Genomic DNA, 13880 nt, shown 5'->3' with positions numbered 1-13880 from the left:
ATTGAGCATTGCCCTAGCCACATCACCAATGACTATTTTTCCTCTCACAGCAACACCATTTTGCTGAGGTGTGTACCTGCAAGTTAGCTGCCTTCTTATGCCATTCTTTCTCAAGAAGTTCTCAAAAGCATGTGAGGTGTATTCACCACCTCCATCTATCCTTAAACATTTTATCCAAGAGCCATATTGCTTCTCTACAAAAGCTTTGAAGTCCATAAACTTTCCCAACACTTCACTCTTCTCTTTGAGAAAGCAAATCCAAGTCATTCTGCTGAAATCATCAATGAATGTCACATGATATAAGCTGCCTTTAATGGATGGGTTTTGTGCAGGACCCCATACATCACTATGAACAATCTCAAGTGGCCTGCTACTCATGTTGTCTTCTTTAGGAAATGGCAACCTTGCTTGCTTCCCAAACTGGCAAGCATCACAGACATGCATATTCCCATCATACTTGAATCTAGGCAGCCCACCAACAATGCCCCTTGCCTGCATGTTCTTTAACATTTGTATGTTCACATGTCCAATCCTTTTATGCCACATTTCAATGTCTTGTACCACATTTTGGCTTTTAGAGAACGTAGCCGATTTCAACTCAGGAATCCCAGCATCCAACTTAAATAACTTGCCTTCTTTCTTGCCTTTGGCAACAATAACTCTACATCCATTTTTGAAATCCTCAACGAAGGAACCATGCTCGTTGAAACGAACCTGTAAACCTTGTTTAACCATTTGACCAACTGAGGCCAAACTCTTCGTAATAGAGGGCACATACAAGACATCTGACATAGACTTCGTTTTAACATTATGCATCACCAATGGTACACTCCCAACATGAGCGATAGTATGCTGGGAATCATCACCTGTCTCCACATTGCCTTTCACATCCATTGGCTTCATATGTTCAAACCATTCGCCCATGACAAGTCATATGGTTTGATGCGATAGAGTCCATATACCAAGTGTCATCACTGTCACCATGTGTCATCATAGATCCCACGACATGTTTCATGGGTGGCAAACAAGTGATTTGCATTGCCATCATCATGACTGCTTGATGCAAAATTTCCACCATTTGCATAATTTTCACCATTTGCATAATTTCCACCATGTTGTGCAAAGTTTCCACCATGTTGTGCTCTACCCCCTCTCAAATCATTTTGTTTGCGGGTAACAATCACGTGCCATATGACCAAGCTTTCCATAGTAATGGCATTCCATATTTTGCATAGATGCTTGTTGGCCTTGTCAACGTCCTCTTCCATAAGGATTACCTCTACCTCTTTGAGGTGTATATCCACGACCACCTTAGCACCTATGAGGGCTGAAAATTCTATTGTGGTGACCTATCCTGCCATCCACGACCATTACCACGACCTCATGATACAAATCTCCCCCTGCCTCTAAATCCCCTTTGTGAATAGAAAGCCTGATTCCTGCCATTATCATCATGGTGGCTAGTAGATGTATCATGAAAAGAGTCACTGAGTTTAATTTCCTTAACAAGCAAGAGGGAAACCAACTCATCAAAATTTGGTAAACCTGTACTCCAAACAGAGATAGATGTATCAAAAGACTTGTACTCCTTGCCAAGACCACATAAGGCAATGTCTACCAAATCATCATCAGGCATGGGGGCATTGATAGTTGCGAATGCATTTGAATACTTCTTTATCTCTTGTACATAATCATGAATACTCCTTCCTTTCTACTTCACATTATGAATTTGTTGTCTTAACTGAGACTTACGAGCACCAGTATCTGTATCAAACAGCTTTACCAAAGTATCCCATGCATCCTTGGGATTCTCAGCATCATGTATATGTATGAGTATAGCATCCGAGATACATATAGAAAAGTAATGAAAAACTTTGTATGCTCTCTCTGACCATTGTTTATGAGCTACAACTTGTTGTTGTGTAGGTTGTCCTCGGGGTAGATCCGGCTCTGGCTCCGCACCTATAACAAGATTCCAAAATCCTTTTCCTTTTAGAAAGCTTTTAATCCTGTACGTCCATGCTTGCTAGAAGTTCTTTCTATCCAAGCCATAGTAGCTACATCTACTAGCCATTTTGTATCTATTTTACACTTTGTCAGTCAGTAATAGTTATGCATGTTCCTCATATCTAAACAACCCCTCCTGTTGAACTTACGTGGTACACTAATATTTTTTGAGGTGAACCCCCCGAGACATAGATATAGATATCAAGTCATCTATCACCAATTTCATCATGGCTATAAAAATCAAGTCATCTATTAGATATCACCATTTCCTCATGCAAAGCGAGTAATTGATAATGGCAATTTCAAAGAACTTAATGATAATACATTGACATTAATCGTGTCAAACAATGATCTTGGTGCTTGTTTCTAACCATAAAGATCTTAATTTATCTTGTAGAAATTTTTCTTTGCTTTGGGCGACTCAAATCTGATATTGTTTGTGTTTTTACACCTGCAACCTGCTCAAGGATGTTTAGTATTCCTTACCTAGTAGGCCAAGCTCTCATATTTGATGAAAATCGGTGTGCTCCAAGCTTCATAGCTCCAATGGCAAGCTCCACAGCTTTTCTTCACAGCTTCTTCTCCCTCTTCTCTCACTCATTCATAAACCCTAATAGAGAGCACCAAGCTTTGATACCATGATGAAAAACAGGTCACACAGAGGAGAAAACCCTAATGTATTAGTTAAATCCTAACCATAGAGGGAAGCCATGTCCCATCTCACAACATGCATAAAGACATAATCCAAAAGCTACAACACACTACTTGTGTTGTATCCACACACAGCTAACCTAGCTACTGTCCACACACTATGACCAGCTAGACGTGGTCATTTATGTCTCACACATGTTACTACCTAACACGCTAGCACATAGTGCAACTGGCACAAGCTGACATCGAGCTTGAATCTCAACAAAACCAACTCCTCAAACTTCAAGGCATTTGGATTGCCTTTCATCAAGGTAGGAGAAAAATCTTAATATGATTCTAGCAACGCATTCAAGATAGTAGACACCAATGAACTATCAGGATATATTTCATCAACACTGGCAAATTGCTCCTTAAAATCCTTGCTTTTTGTAAGAAAATTGTCCATGAAGTCTCCCTCATCCCTATGCTTTGACTCTAATTGCTTGTGTATATAAACAACATGTGCTTCATTACGTACCTAGTACAATGACGCAAGTGCATCTCCTAAGCATGTTTAGTAGTTTTACATTAACATCCAAAATACATCACTGCTTGCCATTTCAGATAATACCCAAGAAAGTAATCTTGTAACCTATAAAGTGCTGAGTGCTCTTTGATGCAACCAAGGTGGTTACTAATAAGGTCACTGACATAATAGAGACCTTCAAGGTATATAAAATAAATAGAGAGTATAGTGAGTAGAAATTTTACTCATAAGATGCAGAGACCGATGTTGCTGAAGTGAAGCTCGTATGCTTTCTTTTGTATCTGCACACCCGTTTGTAGTAGATCTGACAAAACTGCTCCAGAATTTGATGAAGGACAGTGCAAATCCAATCCCCGAAGATGTTTGCAGTAGAAAATAGAAAAGTGTGCGAACGGCTCCCAAAACACGCCTGGAATGAAATATGACCGAAAAACTTCAATACAAAATAGTACACACTACACAGTCCTCTTTCTTGTCCCAACAAAGGGCTCCTTGATCCGATTGAAGAAGACAAGCAATTCGGAGTGAGGGGGGTAGGTAGCAGCACAAGGGTAAGGAGAGTATGCTCTGATACCAAATGTTGGAAATAGGGTTGTAGGAATACGCGCGCGCGCACACACACACACACACACACAATGTAGAAGCTCAAGAGATCACACAATGAGATGATAGATGGATACTGAATATGTGATGTACAAAGAAGATAAGTATACCCCAAGATGGGTGTATACTAGCATGGGGGAAAAAATGTCCTAAAAAAGAGAGAAAAAGAACCCCGACTGGTCCTAGTGTGTTCACACACATCACTACAACCAAAAGGATACAATGAGTGTTTCCCTAGTATCACTCACCCATATTTATATGTATTAGAAAGCTTGCTTTTCAAAAAGATAACTCCAAAAGAAAAGCCCAAGTTCTTTTGAGTTTTTGAGCGCAAAATCTCTACAAAAATATATCAAGCTACAATTATAAAGTCTTGGGCCTACCAAAAGTATAAAATACTAACTGGTATGTACAAAGGTTTGAGGCCTTAACCTTATAAAAATATTAATGCCAAAATATGAAACCATAAAAGTTGTTCACATATCTTCCAAAATATCTCATAGTGGTCTAACACATGTTCCATCCACGCAATTAACACATAATCTGCCACTCAATCATGCCTACATCTAAAATCATATTAGTCGGTGTACACAGTTGATTAAATACATTATTCCTCACTATGTTATACCAGCACAAATAACTTATTAGACCTAATAGATAATATAAATAAAAGACATCCAAAATAAAATATCTTGAAATAAAATAATGGGCATCCTCATAGAGGTTATGACTAACATATATATACATGTATACACACACACACACACACATGTATGTATATACATACATGTATATACATGTATACATATGTGTGTGTATACATATATATGTATATATAAACGTATATATGTATATGTATATATGTACATATATGTGTGTGTGTGTGTGTACATACATACATACCTACATACATACATACATACATATATATATATATATATACATATATATATATATATATATATATATATATATATATATATATATATATATATATATATATGTATATATATATATACACACACATATATATATATATATACATATATATATATATATATATATATGTATATATATATATATATATACACACACATATATATATATATACATATATATATATGTATGTATATATATATATATATATATACATACATATAATACATATATACATATATATATATACATACATATATATATATACATACATATATATACATATAATACATATATACATATATATATATACATACATATATACATACATATATATATATACATACATACATACATACATATATATATATATATATATATATATATATATATATATATACATATATATATATATATATATACATATATATATATATATATATACATATATATGCACACACACACACACACACACACACACACACACATCTATATACATACATATATATATATTCATATATACACACACACACACACACACACACACACACACACACACACACACACACAACATATATATAGTCCCTATTTGTAGCATGAGTTTTCAAATGAAAAAAAATGAGTGCAAGTTTTTTATTTTTTGGTAGAGTGAAGAGTTTACTTATTGATCTTTAATTTCTTTTCTAAATTTTTAGTGGTTTAAGGCAAGGCAAAAGTGAAGGTGAAGAGGACAGTGAAGAGTGGAGAGTTTGCTTATTGCTCAGTCTTTAATTTCTTTTCTAAAATTTTAGTGGTTTAGGGCAAGGCAAAGGTGAAGGTGAAGAGGAGAGGTGGAGTTGATGCAAGTAAGCAACATAGGGGAGAAGGAAAGGGGGCACATGGAGTGTAGTGACATGGGACCTTTCTATTATATAGTTTTGATTTTTTGAACCTAAGTGCATACCTTAGCATTAAATATTATAGTTTCTCCCACTAATGCAAGCTATACATTTTTTTTGCCAGCCATTTCATTGCCATGTGAAATGATGGCTATACGGATACTATGATGAGAAAGAAGACATAAATACAAACATTTTAAACATTTACTTCTCTTTTTTTAAGATAATTAGTATATTATAAGGACCACAATATGCTCCATTACCAATATGCCAAGGTTGGGTTTGAGATAACTAGAAGATATTCAACCAAGAGAACCGATATCTTCTAAGGCTTTCTTCCATGTGTGTTTGGCAATAAGAGAACTGAGATCTTCTAAGGTTTTCTTGTGTGTGTTTTTAGTAACAAACCCTTCCAAATCTTACAATCTCTCTCTCTCTCTCTCTCTCTCTCTCTCTCTCTCCACATGTGGAAGATCACATATAAATTGTTAGGGGTCGAAAGGGAGGTGGAGAAGCTAGGGGGATGGTAGTAGGGACAACATGGATGGAGAGGGCCACAAAGGTTGAAGTCTAGTTTAATTAATCAGCCATGTTAAGCTAATCTAGTTAAGGATTCTCTTTATTTTTATGATATATAATAATATAAACCATAGTAATCCTCATATGTCATAAAGTGACTTTCTTTTGCCACACAAAGAAAATTGTTCTTGAGATTCACAATTATTCTTCAATTATTTAGAATTATAGTGATTAAAAATAATGTGGTAATAAATATTTCAATGTTGATATTAAATTATAATTTGCATACCTAGACTAAAGATCTCTACCTTTACACCATAGAAGAAAAGAAGAAGGCATGCTTTTCACTAACTAACACCTATCTTTGTTTCTTTTTTTTAACTAAGGTGGAATATTTTCTTTTGACACAGGCATTGTTGTGTGCATGAGCGTCCTAAGGTTCTGATGGCTTGTTTTTTTTTTTGGAGGAGTATCGACATTGTTGGTAAGAAGACAAGTGTGAATGTGTTGCAAAAAAAGCATTGCCATCATATATTTCCTTCTCTCACACAATGACTTACATTGCTATCTTTCTCCCTCTATATCTCTCGTGTATGACTTCTCTACATAAACGATAAGGACATTCGTGCATCTTGTTTTCTTGGGTTTTATGCTTGCCCCAAAGGAGAAAGACAGATCTCTCTTTCTCTCTCATGTATTATATTATCATTAGGAGGGGAGGGGAGAGCGAGCCACATGGAGTTGGGCACATGAGAGAGAGAGAGAGAGAGAGAGAGAGAGAGAGAGAGAGAGAGAGAGAGAGAGAGAGAGAGAGAGAGAGAGACGGGGGGAAATGTAGAGGCACATGGAGTTGGACACAATTCTTTGGGTTGGATACGAGACGTGTATCGAGGGAGGGAAAGTTACCTTTCTAGTAACATTGAGCAACTAATTTAATGCAAGTATAAATATGAATAGCTTGATTATATGGTCATTTTAAGACTTCATTACCAAGGCATCCTTTTTAACATGGCCAATTGAACTAAATGATAGAACCCAGCATTTAGAGTTTTTTTTCTAGTTGAAATTAAGAAATCCTGATTGAAATTCATCCTTATCTTTATTTTACAAGTATAATTCTTAATGCAATTTAGGTATAATCCTGACATATATAAGTTTCTTTTTTGTTTTTAATTTACTAGTATAGTTTTAAATGCAAATTAGGTCTAATCCTTGACATATCTAATTTTCGATTTTGTTTTAACGTAATTTAGTTATAATCCACACATATATAAGCTTCTTTTTTGTTTTTTTATAATAAAGGCAGGTAACCTTTTAAGATTTACCTTTATCTTACGAGGTCTTTAAAAATGTTGTTTTCGAGCACTAGCGTGATATGCAAGCTAAGCTACGCATCATTTTCACCAAGTCAAATCTTTTTGCATGTGAGATTAAGGACTTTTTTGATTGCAAGGACTTTTTTTAAGGACTTTTTTTTAATGTGAGATTATGGACTTTTTTGATTGGGTCACGCATCACGTTTACTTGGGGGACAAGAAACTTCTATGCCTCGTGTAAGGCAGAAGGCTTCGTGGCTTGCGATGCAAGAAACAACCGCTGTGTAAAGAAAAGTTCAAGGCAACATTCTGTATAAAGAAAAGTTCAAGGCAACATTCTGTACAACGCCCGAGGCCGACATAGCTGCGGGTACGGCCATACGCTAAAGCTCTCATTCTCTCTCAGCACTCCCTTTTCCTCCATGCTCAACGACTACCTGCCTCTTCAACCACTCGGCAACGGTGCTACCGGCATTGTTTTCTTAGCCAAGCTCTCCAGCAGCAATACCAACAACGGAAGCCAGCAAGATCACGAGGAACAAAAGCAGCAACAACCCGACCTGTTTGCTGTGAAGGCCTTTAGAAGCTCAAGCGCTCCTGATCTGCAACGCTCGCACAATGAGGAGCAGATCTTGTCCAAGCTCCAAGCAAAGCATCATCCTTTCTTGCCCCACCTGCACTCTGCTTTCGAGGACGGCGAGTTTCGGTTCCTGGTGCTGGACTACTGTCCGGGGGGAGATCTGAACTCGCTTCGCCATTCGCTGCCGGAAAAAAGATTCTCCTCTGCAGCCATCAGGTATCTAGATTTCCTTCTCTTACTTAGGGGTTCTGCATTTCGGCTGTGAGTTGTGTGTGTGTTTCGTTTTGGTCTGAGCAAATGCAGTGGTAATTGTGCAGGTTTTATGCAGCGGAGGTGGTGCTGGCTCTGGAGCACCTGCACCAGGAGGGTGTTGTGTACAGAGATCTCAAGCCAGAGAACATCTTGCTCTCCTCCAACGGCCATGTCATGCTCACCGATTTTGATCTCTCGGCCGCATTGCCCCCCAAAAAGCCGTCATCGCTACCTTTGGCCGATCAGCGAGCGCCAGTGCAAGAAGAAGACACTAGTACCACATTTACATGCTTGGGTGCAGGCATAATTCATCAGAGAAGGTTACACCCCAAGAGAGTAGGTGCTCCTCACAGCCATCGCGTAATGCCGGCTGCCATGGTGGACCTTGAGCTTGTGGGCCCAACAGGCAGCACCGCTAGGTCCCACTCCTTCGTGGGCACGGAAGAGTACGTGGCCCCCGAGATCATCCTGGGCACCGGACACGAGTTTGCCGTCGACTGGTGGGCGCTTGGCGTTCTCCTGTACGAGATGGCCTACGCCACTACGCCCTTCCGAGGCCTCACCACCAAAGAGACCTTTCAGAACATTTTGCACAAAGAAGCTCGCTTCCCTGGTGGCGCGACTAGCCCCCTCCATGATCTCATCAGCAAGTTGCTTGTAAAAGAGCCTCACCGTCGGCTGGGCTATTGCTGCAGTGCGGCCGAGATCAAGGTCCACCCTTTCTTCTCAGGCCTTCAGTGGGACGTTCTTGAGGATGTGTTGAGGCCGCCCTTCATACCCACCGAGCCCAAGGTGGACTTTTCCGGCTTCGATCTGAAGGCGCATCTGGTGGAGGTGGAGTGTGCTCGCGCCGAAGCAAGGGCAAAAAGGAAACTCGCAAGGAAACAACACCCAAATGCCTGAACTCCAATAGGATCGCCCTTTTGACCTACTCGTTGGACTCTCAAACAAAGCTACCCACAATTTTGCTTACATACGTTCCTTTTTAAAACACCTGTTAAAAACAGGCTGGCTCTTTTTATTTTTTCTCTTTCAAACAAAACAAACAACATTTTGTTTAAACTAATACTAGGCGTTCTCTATTTTCCTTCCTTTAAAAGTCTCATTAATAAAACAAAATACCTCTCTACCTCTCTCTCTCTCTCTCTCTCTAACAGAAACTCTCTCTCTAATACTCACTCTCTCTCTCTTTTAACACTCTCAATCTCTCTTACTTTCTCTCGCGCGTGACTGCTCTAGATAGAGGATAAGGACATCCATCCATCTCATTTTCTTGGGTTTTATGCTTGCCCCAAAGGAGAAAGAAGGATCTTTCTTTCTCTCTCATGTATTATATTATCATTAGAGCCTAGAGGAGGAGGTGGAGGAGAAGGGGGGAGAGAGCCATATGGAGTTGGGTAGAGAGAGAGACGGGGGAGAGAGCCATATGGAGTTGGGTAGAGAGAGAGACGGGGGAAGGGAAGCCACATGGAGTTGGGCACATGAGAGAGAGAGAGAGAGAGAGAGAGAGAGAGAGAGATGGGGGCAATGTGGAGGCACATGGAGTTGGGCACAAGTCTCGAGTTGAATACGAGATGTGTATCAAGGGAGGGAGGGTTACCGTTTAGTAACATTGAGCTGCTAATTTAATTAATAAAAGTATAAATATGAATAGCTTGATTCTACAGCTATCATTTTAAGACTTCGTCCTTTTTAACACAGCCAATTAAACTAAATGTCCTAGAAAAACCCAACATTTAGAGATTTTTTCCCAGTTGAAATTAAGAAATCCCGGTTGACTCCCAAATAAGCTTCCACCTCTTCCTCCAAGTACCTGCTCTCCACTTTTAGGCTCTATTGTAGTATTCAATATTCAGCTTAGTTTTCTTCAGTTTTGTAAATAAAGTTAGTTGACCATTAAACCACATCCAGTCCTTTATCCCTTGAAATTTTATGGAGAGTCTGCTTGTTGGCCCTTCCCATTGGGACTAAACTCCCCCAAGGAAACTTCACTTTAGGTTGTTGTCCCAAGTGCAGGGAAGCACGAGAAGATGGAAGGCATGCATTTTGGGAGTGCCCTGCTATCAGGGGAACTTAGGCTAAAATTGGAAAATAGGTTGCTAAGTCCTTAGGTGTTCAAGGTCTTTGGGGAGATTGGGTTCTAGGAAGGGGAGTGGTCTCTGAACAAGTTACTAACCTCCTTTTTAATATTGTTCTAGGAAGGGGAGTGGTCTCTGAACAGGTTACTAACGAGCTTTTTAATATTGTTAGATATGGTTGTTTATGGGAAATATGGGTCTCTAGAAATAATATTGTGTTTCAGAAGGAGGGGAATACTGGTCTAAATGTGACTGAAGTAATGTATAAATGCGCTCATCTTTGCTGGTCATTATACTATGTTAACAAACTAAATGATGCTAACACTTTTCAGGCAATATACTCTCTGTAGTTTGGGATCAGTTGACTTGTTGATCAGTAGACCCTTGTACATACGAGGTTGCCAGCTGCCTAATCACTCTGGACTTGGTGTGAAGAGTAGGCCTCCCAAACTTGGGCCAAATACCAAAATATGGTATCTCAAGGTTAAGCACCCTAGCTACACATTTGTGGCCTTCATTGAGAACCCCCTGGGTATCAGACTAGTGGTCAAGGTGTGGACTGGTAGATATATATTGGAAAAGCTGCCTCCCAAAGGCTACACCATTGAAGTTATGATGATTGCTTGCATACAACTTGGATATCATGTGTCTTGGAGCCAATCCTCTTTTGTGTGGGAAGATGATAGATGGGATATGTTATGCAAGTTGCTAAATTGTAATGTAAAAGAGTTGGAATAGTCTCTAGTTCCTAGCCTATGGCCCATGGCCTTTGTGTTTATATAATAATTATCTTTTTCAAAAAAAAATCTCGATTGAAATTCATCCTTATTTTACAAGTACAGCTTTTAAGGCAATTTAGGTATAATCTTATCATATATAACATTATTTTTTGTTTTTAATTTACACTAGTTGGGGACCCGTGCTTCACACGTCTTTTGAAGCTTCCAAAATCAAATTCTACCAAAACCTCATCCTCCCCTTCCCGAACCTCCAAATTCTTGCCACGTGGTAGCTTCGTGAAACTCTTCCTTAAAATAATATAGAGAAGTATAGTTTTTAATACAATTTATGTATAATCCACATATATACGTTTCTTTTTTGTTTTTAATTTAGTTATAATCCAAACATCTATAAGATGTTTTTTAATAATAAACGTAGTTAACCTTTTAAGATCTGCCTTTATCTTACCTCGTCTAAAAAATGTCGTTTTAGAGCATTGGCTTGATATACAAGCCAAGCTATGCATAATATGAGTATATCTTGAGACTTTCTCACCAAGTCAAATCTATACAAGATTAACCACAACCCCACCTCCCTCCACGTGGGCAAAGGAGGTGGGGCTAATTCAAAATAACCACTCCTCCTGCAAGCGTGAGGAGGAGCCAAATCTCACATCTTCCAATGCAATTTTGAATTTGAATCTAAGAAGATCTCATCTCACATCTTTCAATGAAATCTTTGTATATATGCTTACATACCTATAGATACACACTCGTATATATATTATGTATGTATGTGTATCTATAGGTATGTAAGCATGTATATATAAATCTATACAAGATTAACCACAACCCCACCTCCCTCCACGTGGGAAAAGGAGGTGGGGCTAATTCAAAATAACCACTCCTCCTACAAGCATGAGGAGGAGCCAAATCTCACATCTTCCAATGCAATTTTGAATTTGAATCTAAGAAGATCTCATCTCACATCTTTTAATGAAATCTTTGTATATATGCTTACATACCTATAGATATACACACGTCTATATATTATGTATGTATGTGTATCTATAGGTATGTAAGCATGTATATATAAATAGATTTATATGTGTCAACGCGCACACATGTATGTTCATGCACACACAAACAGCAGCACATGATACGTGCACACACACATACAAACACACATACACACACTCGCACGCATGGACACACGTGCAATATAGAGAGAGAGAGAGAGGTAGATAATTTCTACATAGGAGATAGTTTGTGTGGGAGGAGAGAGAGTGTGTTTAGATTAGTGTATGTGCGGTGTGTACATGTGTGTGTGTGTGTGTGTGTGAGAGAGAGAGAGAGAGAGAGAGAGAGAGAGTGAGAGAGAGAATAAAAAGTAGCTTTTAATAAAATATAAATTAAATAGAAAACATATATGTATATGTGTGTATACATGTGTGTGTGTGTGTGTGTGTTTTTATTTATTTACATTTATATATACATACATACATGTATGTATGTATATGTGTATATATATGTGTGTGTGTGTGTGTGTGTGTGTGTTTAGATGTATGTATGATATATCTATCTATATATTTAAAAGTGACCACAACTAATCACCCATCTTCGCACATTAAAATTTAATCAAAATTAATTAAATTGTGTCGATGTTTGTATTTATATTTTTAAATACATGTATATATGTAAAAGTATATGTGTCTATGTATAGGTTTATGTATCTAAAACATAATATTGTATATACTATATATTTACATATGTGTATGTGTGCGTGAGAGAGAGAGAGAGAGAGAGAGAGAGAGAGAGAGAGAGTGTAAGTGAGTGAGTGAGAGAGAGATTGAAAGAGACAGAGAGAGAGCGCTTCTATGTGTGGGAGAGTGTAAGAAGAGAGAGGGAGTGTGTGTGTGTGTGTGTGTGATCGAGAGAGAGAGAGAGAGAGAGCATGTGTGTATATGTGTGTGCATGAGAGAGAGAGAGAGAGAGTTTCAACATTTGAGAGTGTGTGTACGTGACAGAGAGAGGGAGAGGGTCATGTGCATGTGCATGTGCACGTGTGTGTGTGTCAGAGAGAGAGAGAGAGATGGTTGTAGAGAGGGAATAGTTCTTTTCGGGAACCTTGATCGGCCGTAGCAATGCGCGGGTGCAATACTAGTACAAGATTAACCACAACCCCACCTCCCTCCATGTGGGCAAAGGAGGTGGGGCTAATTCAAAATAACCACTCCTCCTGCAAGGGTGAGGAGGAGCCAAATATCACATCTTCCAACCAATACAATTTTGAATTTGAATCTAAGAAGATCTCATCTCACATCTTTCAATGAAATCTTTGTATACATGCTTACATACCTATGGATACACACACTTATATATATTATGTATATATGTGTATCTATAGGTATGTAAGCATGTATATATAAATAGATTTATATGTATGTCGACGCACACACATGTATGCTCATGCACACACACACACACACACACACACACACACAACACACACACCAGCACATGATACGTGCACACACGCATACAAACACACATACACACACTCGCACGCATGGACACACGTGTAACATATAGAGATATGCACACTTGCACACATACTCAAGCTTGCGCATACACACATAAACATATATATTATGTGCATGTGTAAGAGAGAGAATATACATACACACACACGTATATATATTATGTATGTATGTGTATCTATAGGTATGTAAGCATGTATATATAAATAGATTTATATGTATATCGATGCACACATGAATGTTCATGCATACACACACACACACATAACACACAG

General features: G+C 38.3%; 1 protein-coding gene across 1 annotated transcript; it reads left to right on the top strand.

Moving 5' to 3' along the window:
- Positions 1–7659: 7659 nt before the first annotated feature.
- LOC147629724 (serine/threonine-protein kinase UCN-like) lies at positions 7660–9358 on the top strand. The gene is made up of 2 exons (XM_086811259.1): positions 7660–8232; positions 8334–9358. The coding sequence occupies exons 1-2, from the start codon at positions 7859–7861 to the stop codon at positions 9169–9171; spliced, it is 1212 nt and encodes a 403-aa protein (XP_086667385.1). The 5' UTR covers positions 7660–7858; the 3' UTR covers positions 9172–9358.
- Positions 9359–13880: the final 4522 nt, after the last annotated feature.

This window comes from Cibotium barometz, chromosome 17 (assembly GCF_041138505.1).
Source record: "Cibotium barometz isolate CiBa-2024 chromosome 17, ASM4113850v1, whole genome shotgun sequence".
Classification (NCBI taxonomy): domain Eukaryota; kingdom Viridiplantae; phylum Streptophyta; class Polypodiopsida; order Cyatheales; family Cibotiaceae; genus Cibotium; species Cibotium barometz.
Note: the sequence above shows the minus strand (reverse complement) of the source record. Positions and strands in the feature narration are given on the sequence as shown.

Bases quoted from the DNA above. Each gene is read 5' to 3' on its own strand.
- LOC147629724 (XM_086811259.1), top strand. From the start codon at position 7,859: ATGCTCAACGACTACCTGCCTCTTCAACCACTCGGCAACGGTGCTACC. The intron at 8,233-8,333 runs GTATCTAGATTT...GTAATTGTGCAG, and splicing joins TTCTCCTCTGCAGCCATCAG to GTTTTATGCAGCGGAGGTGG.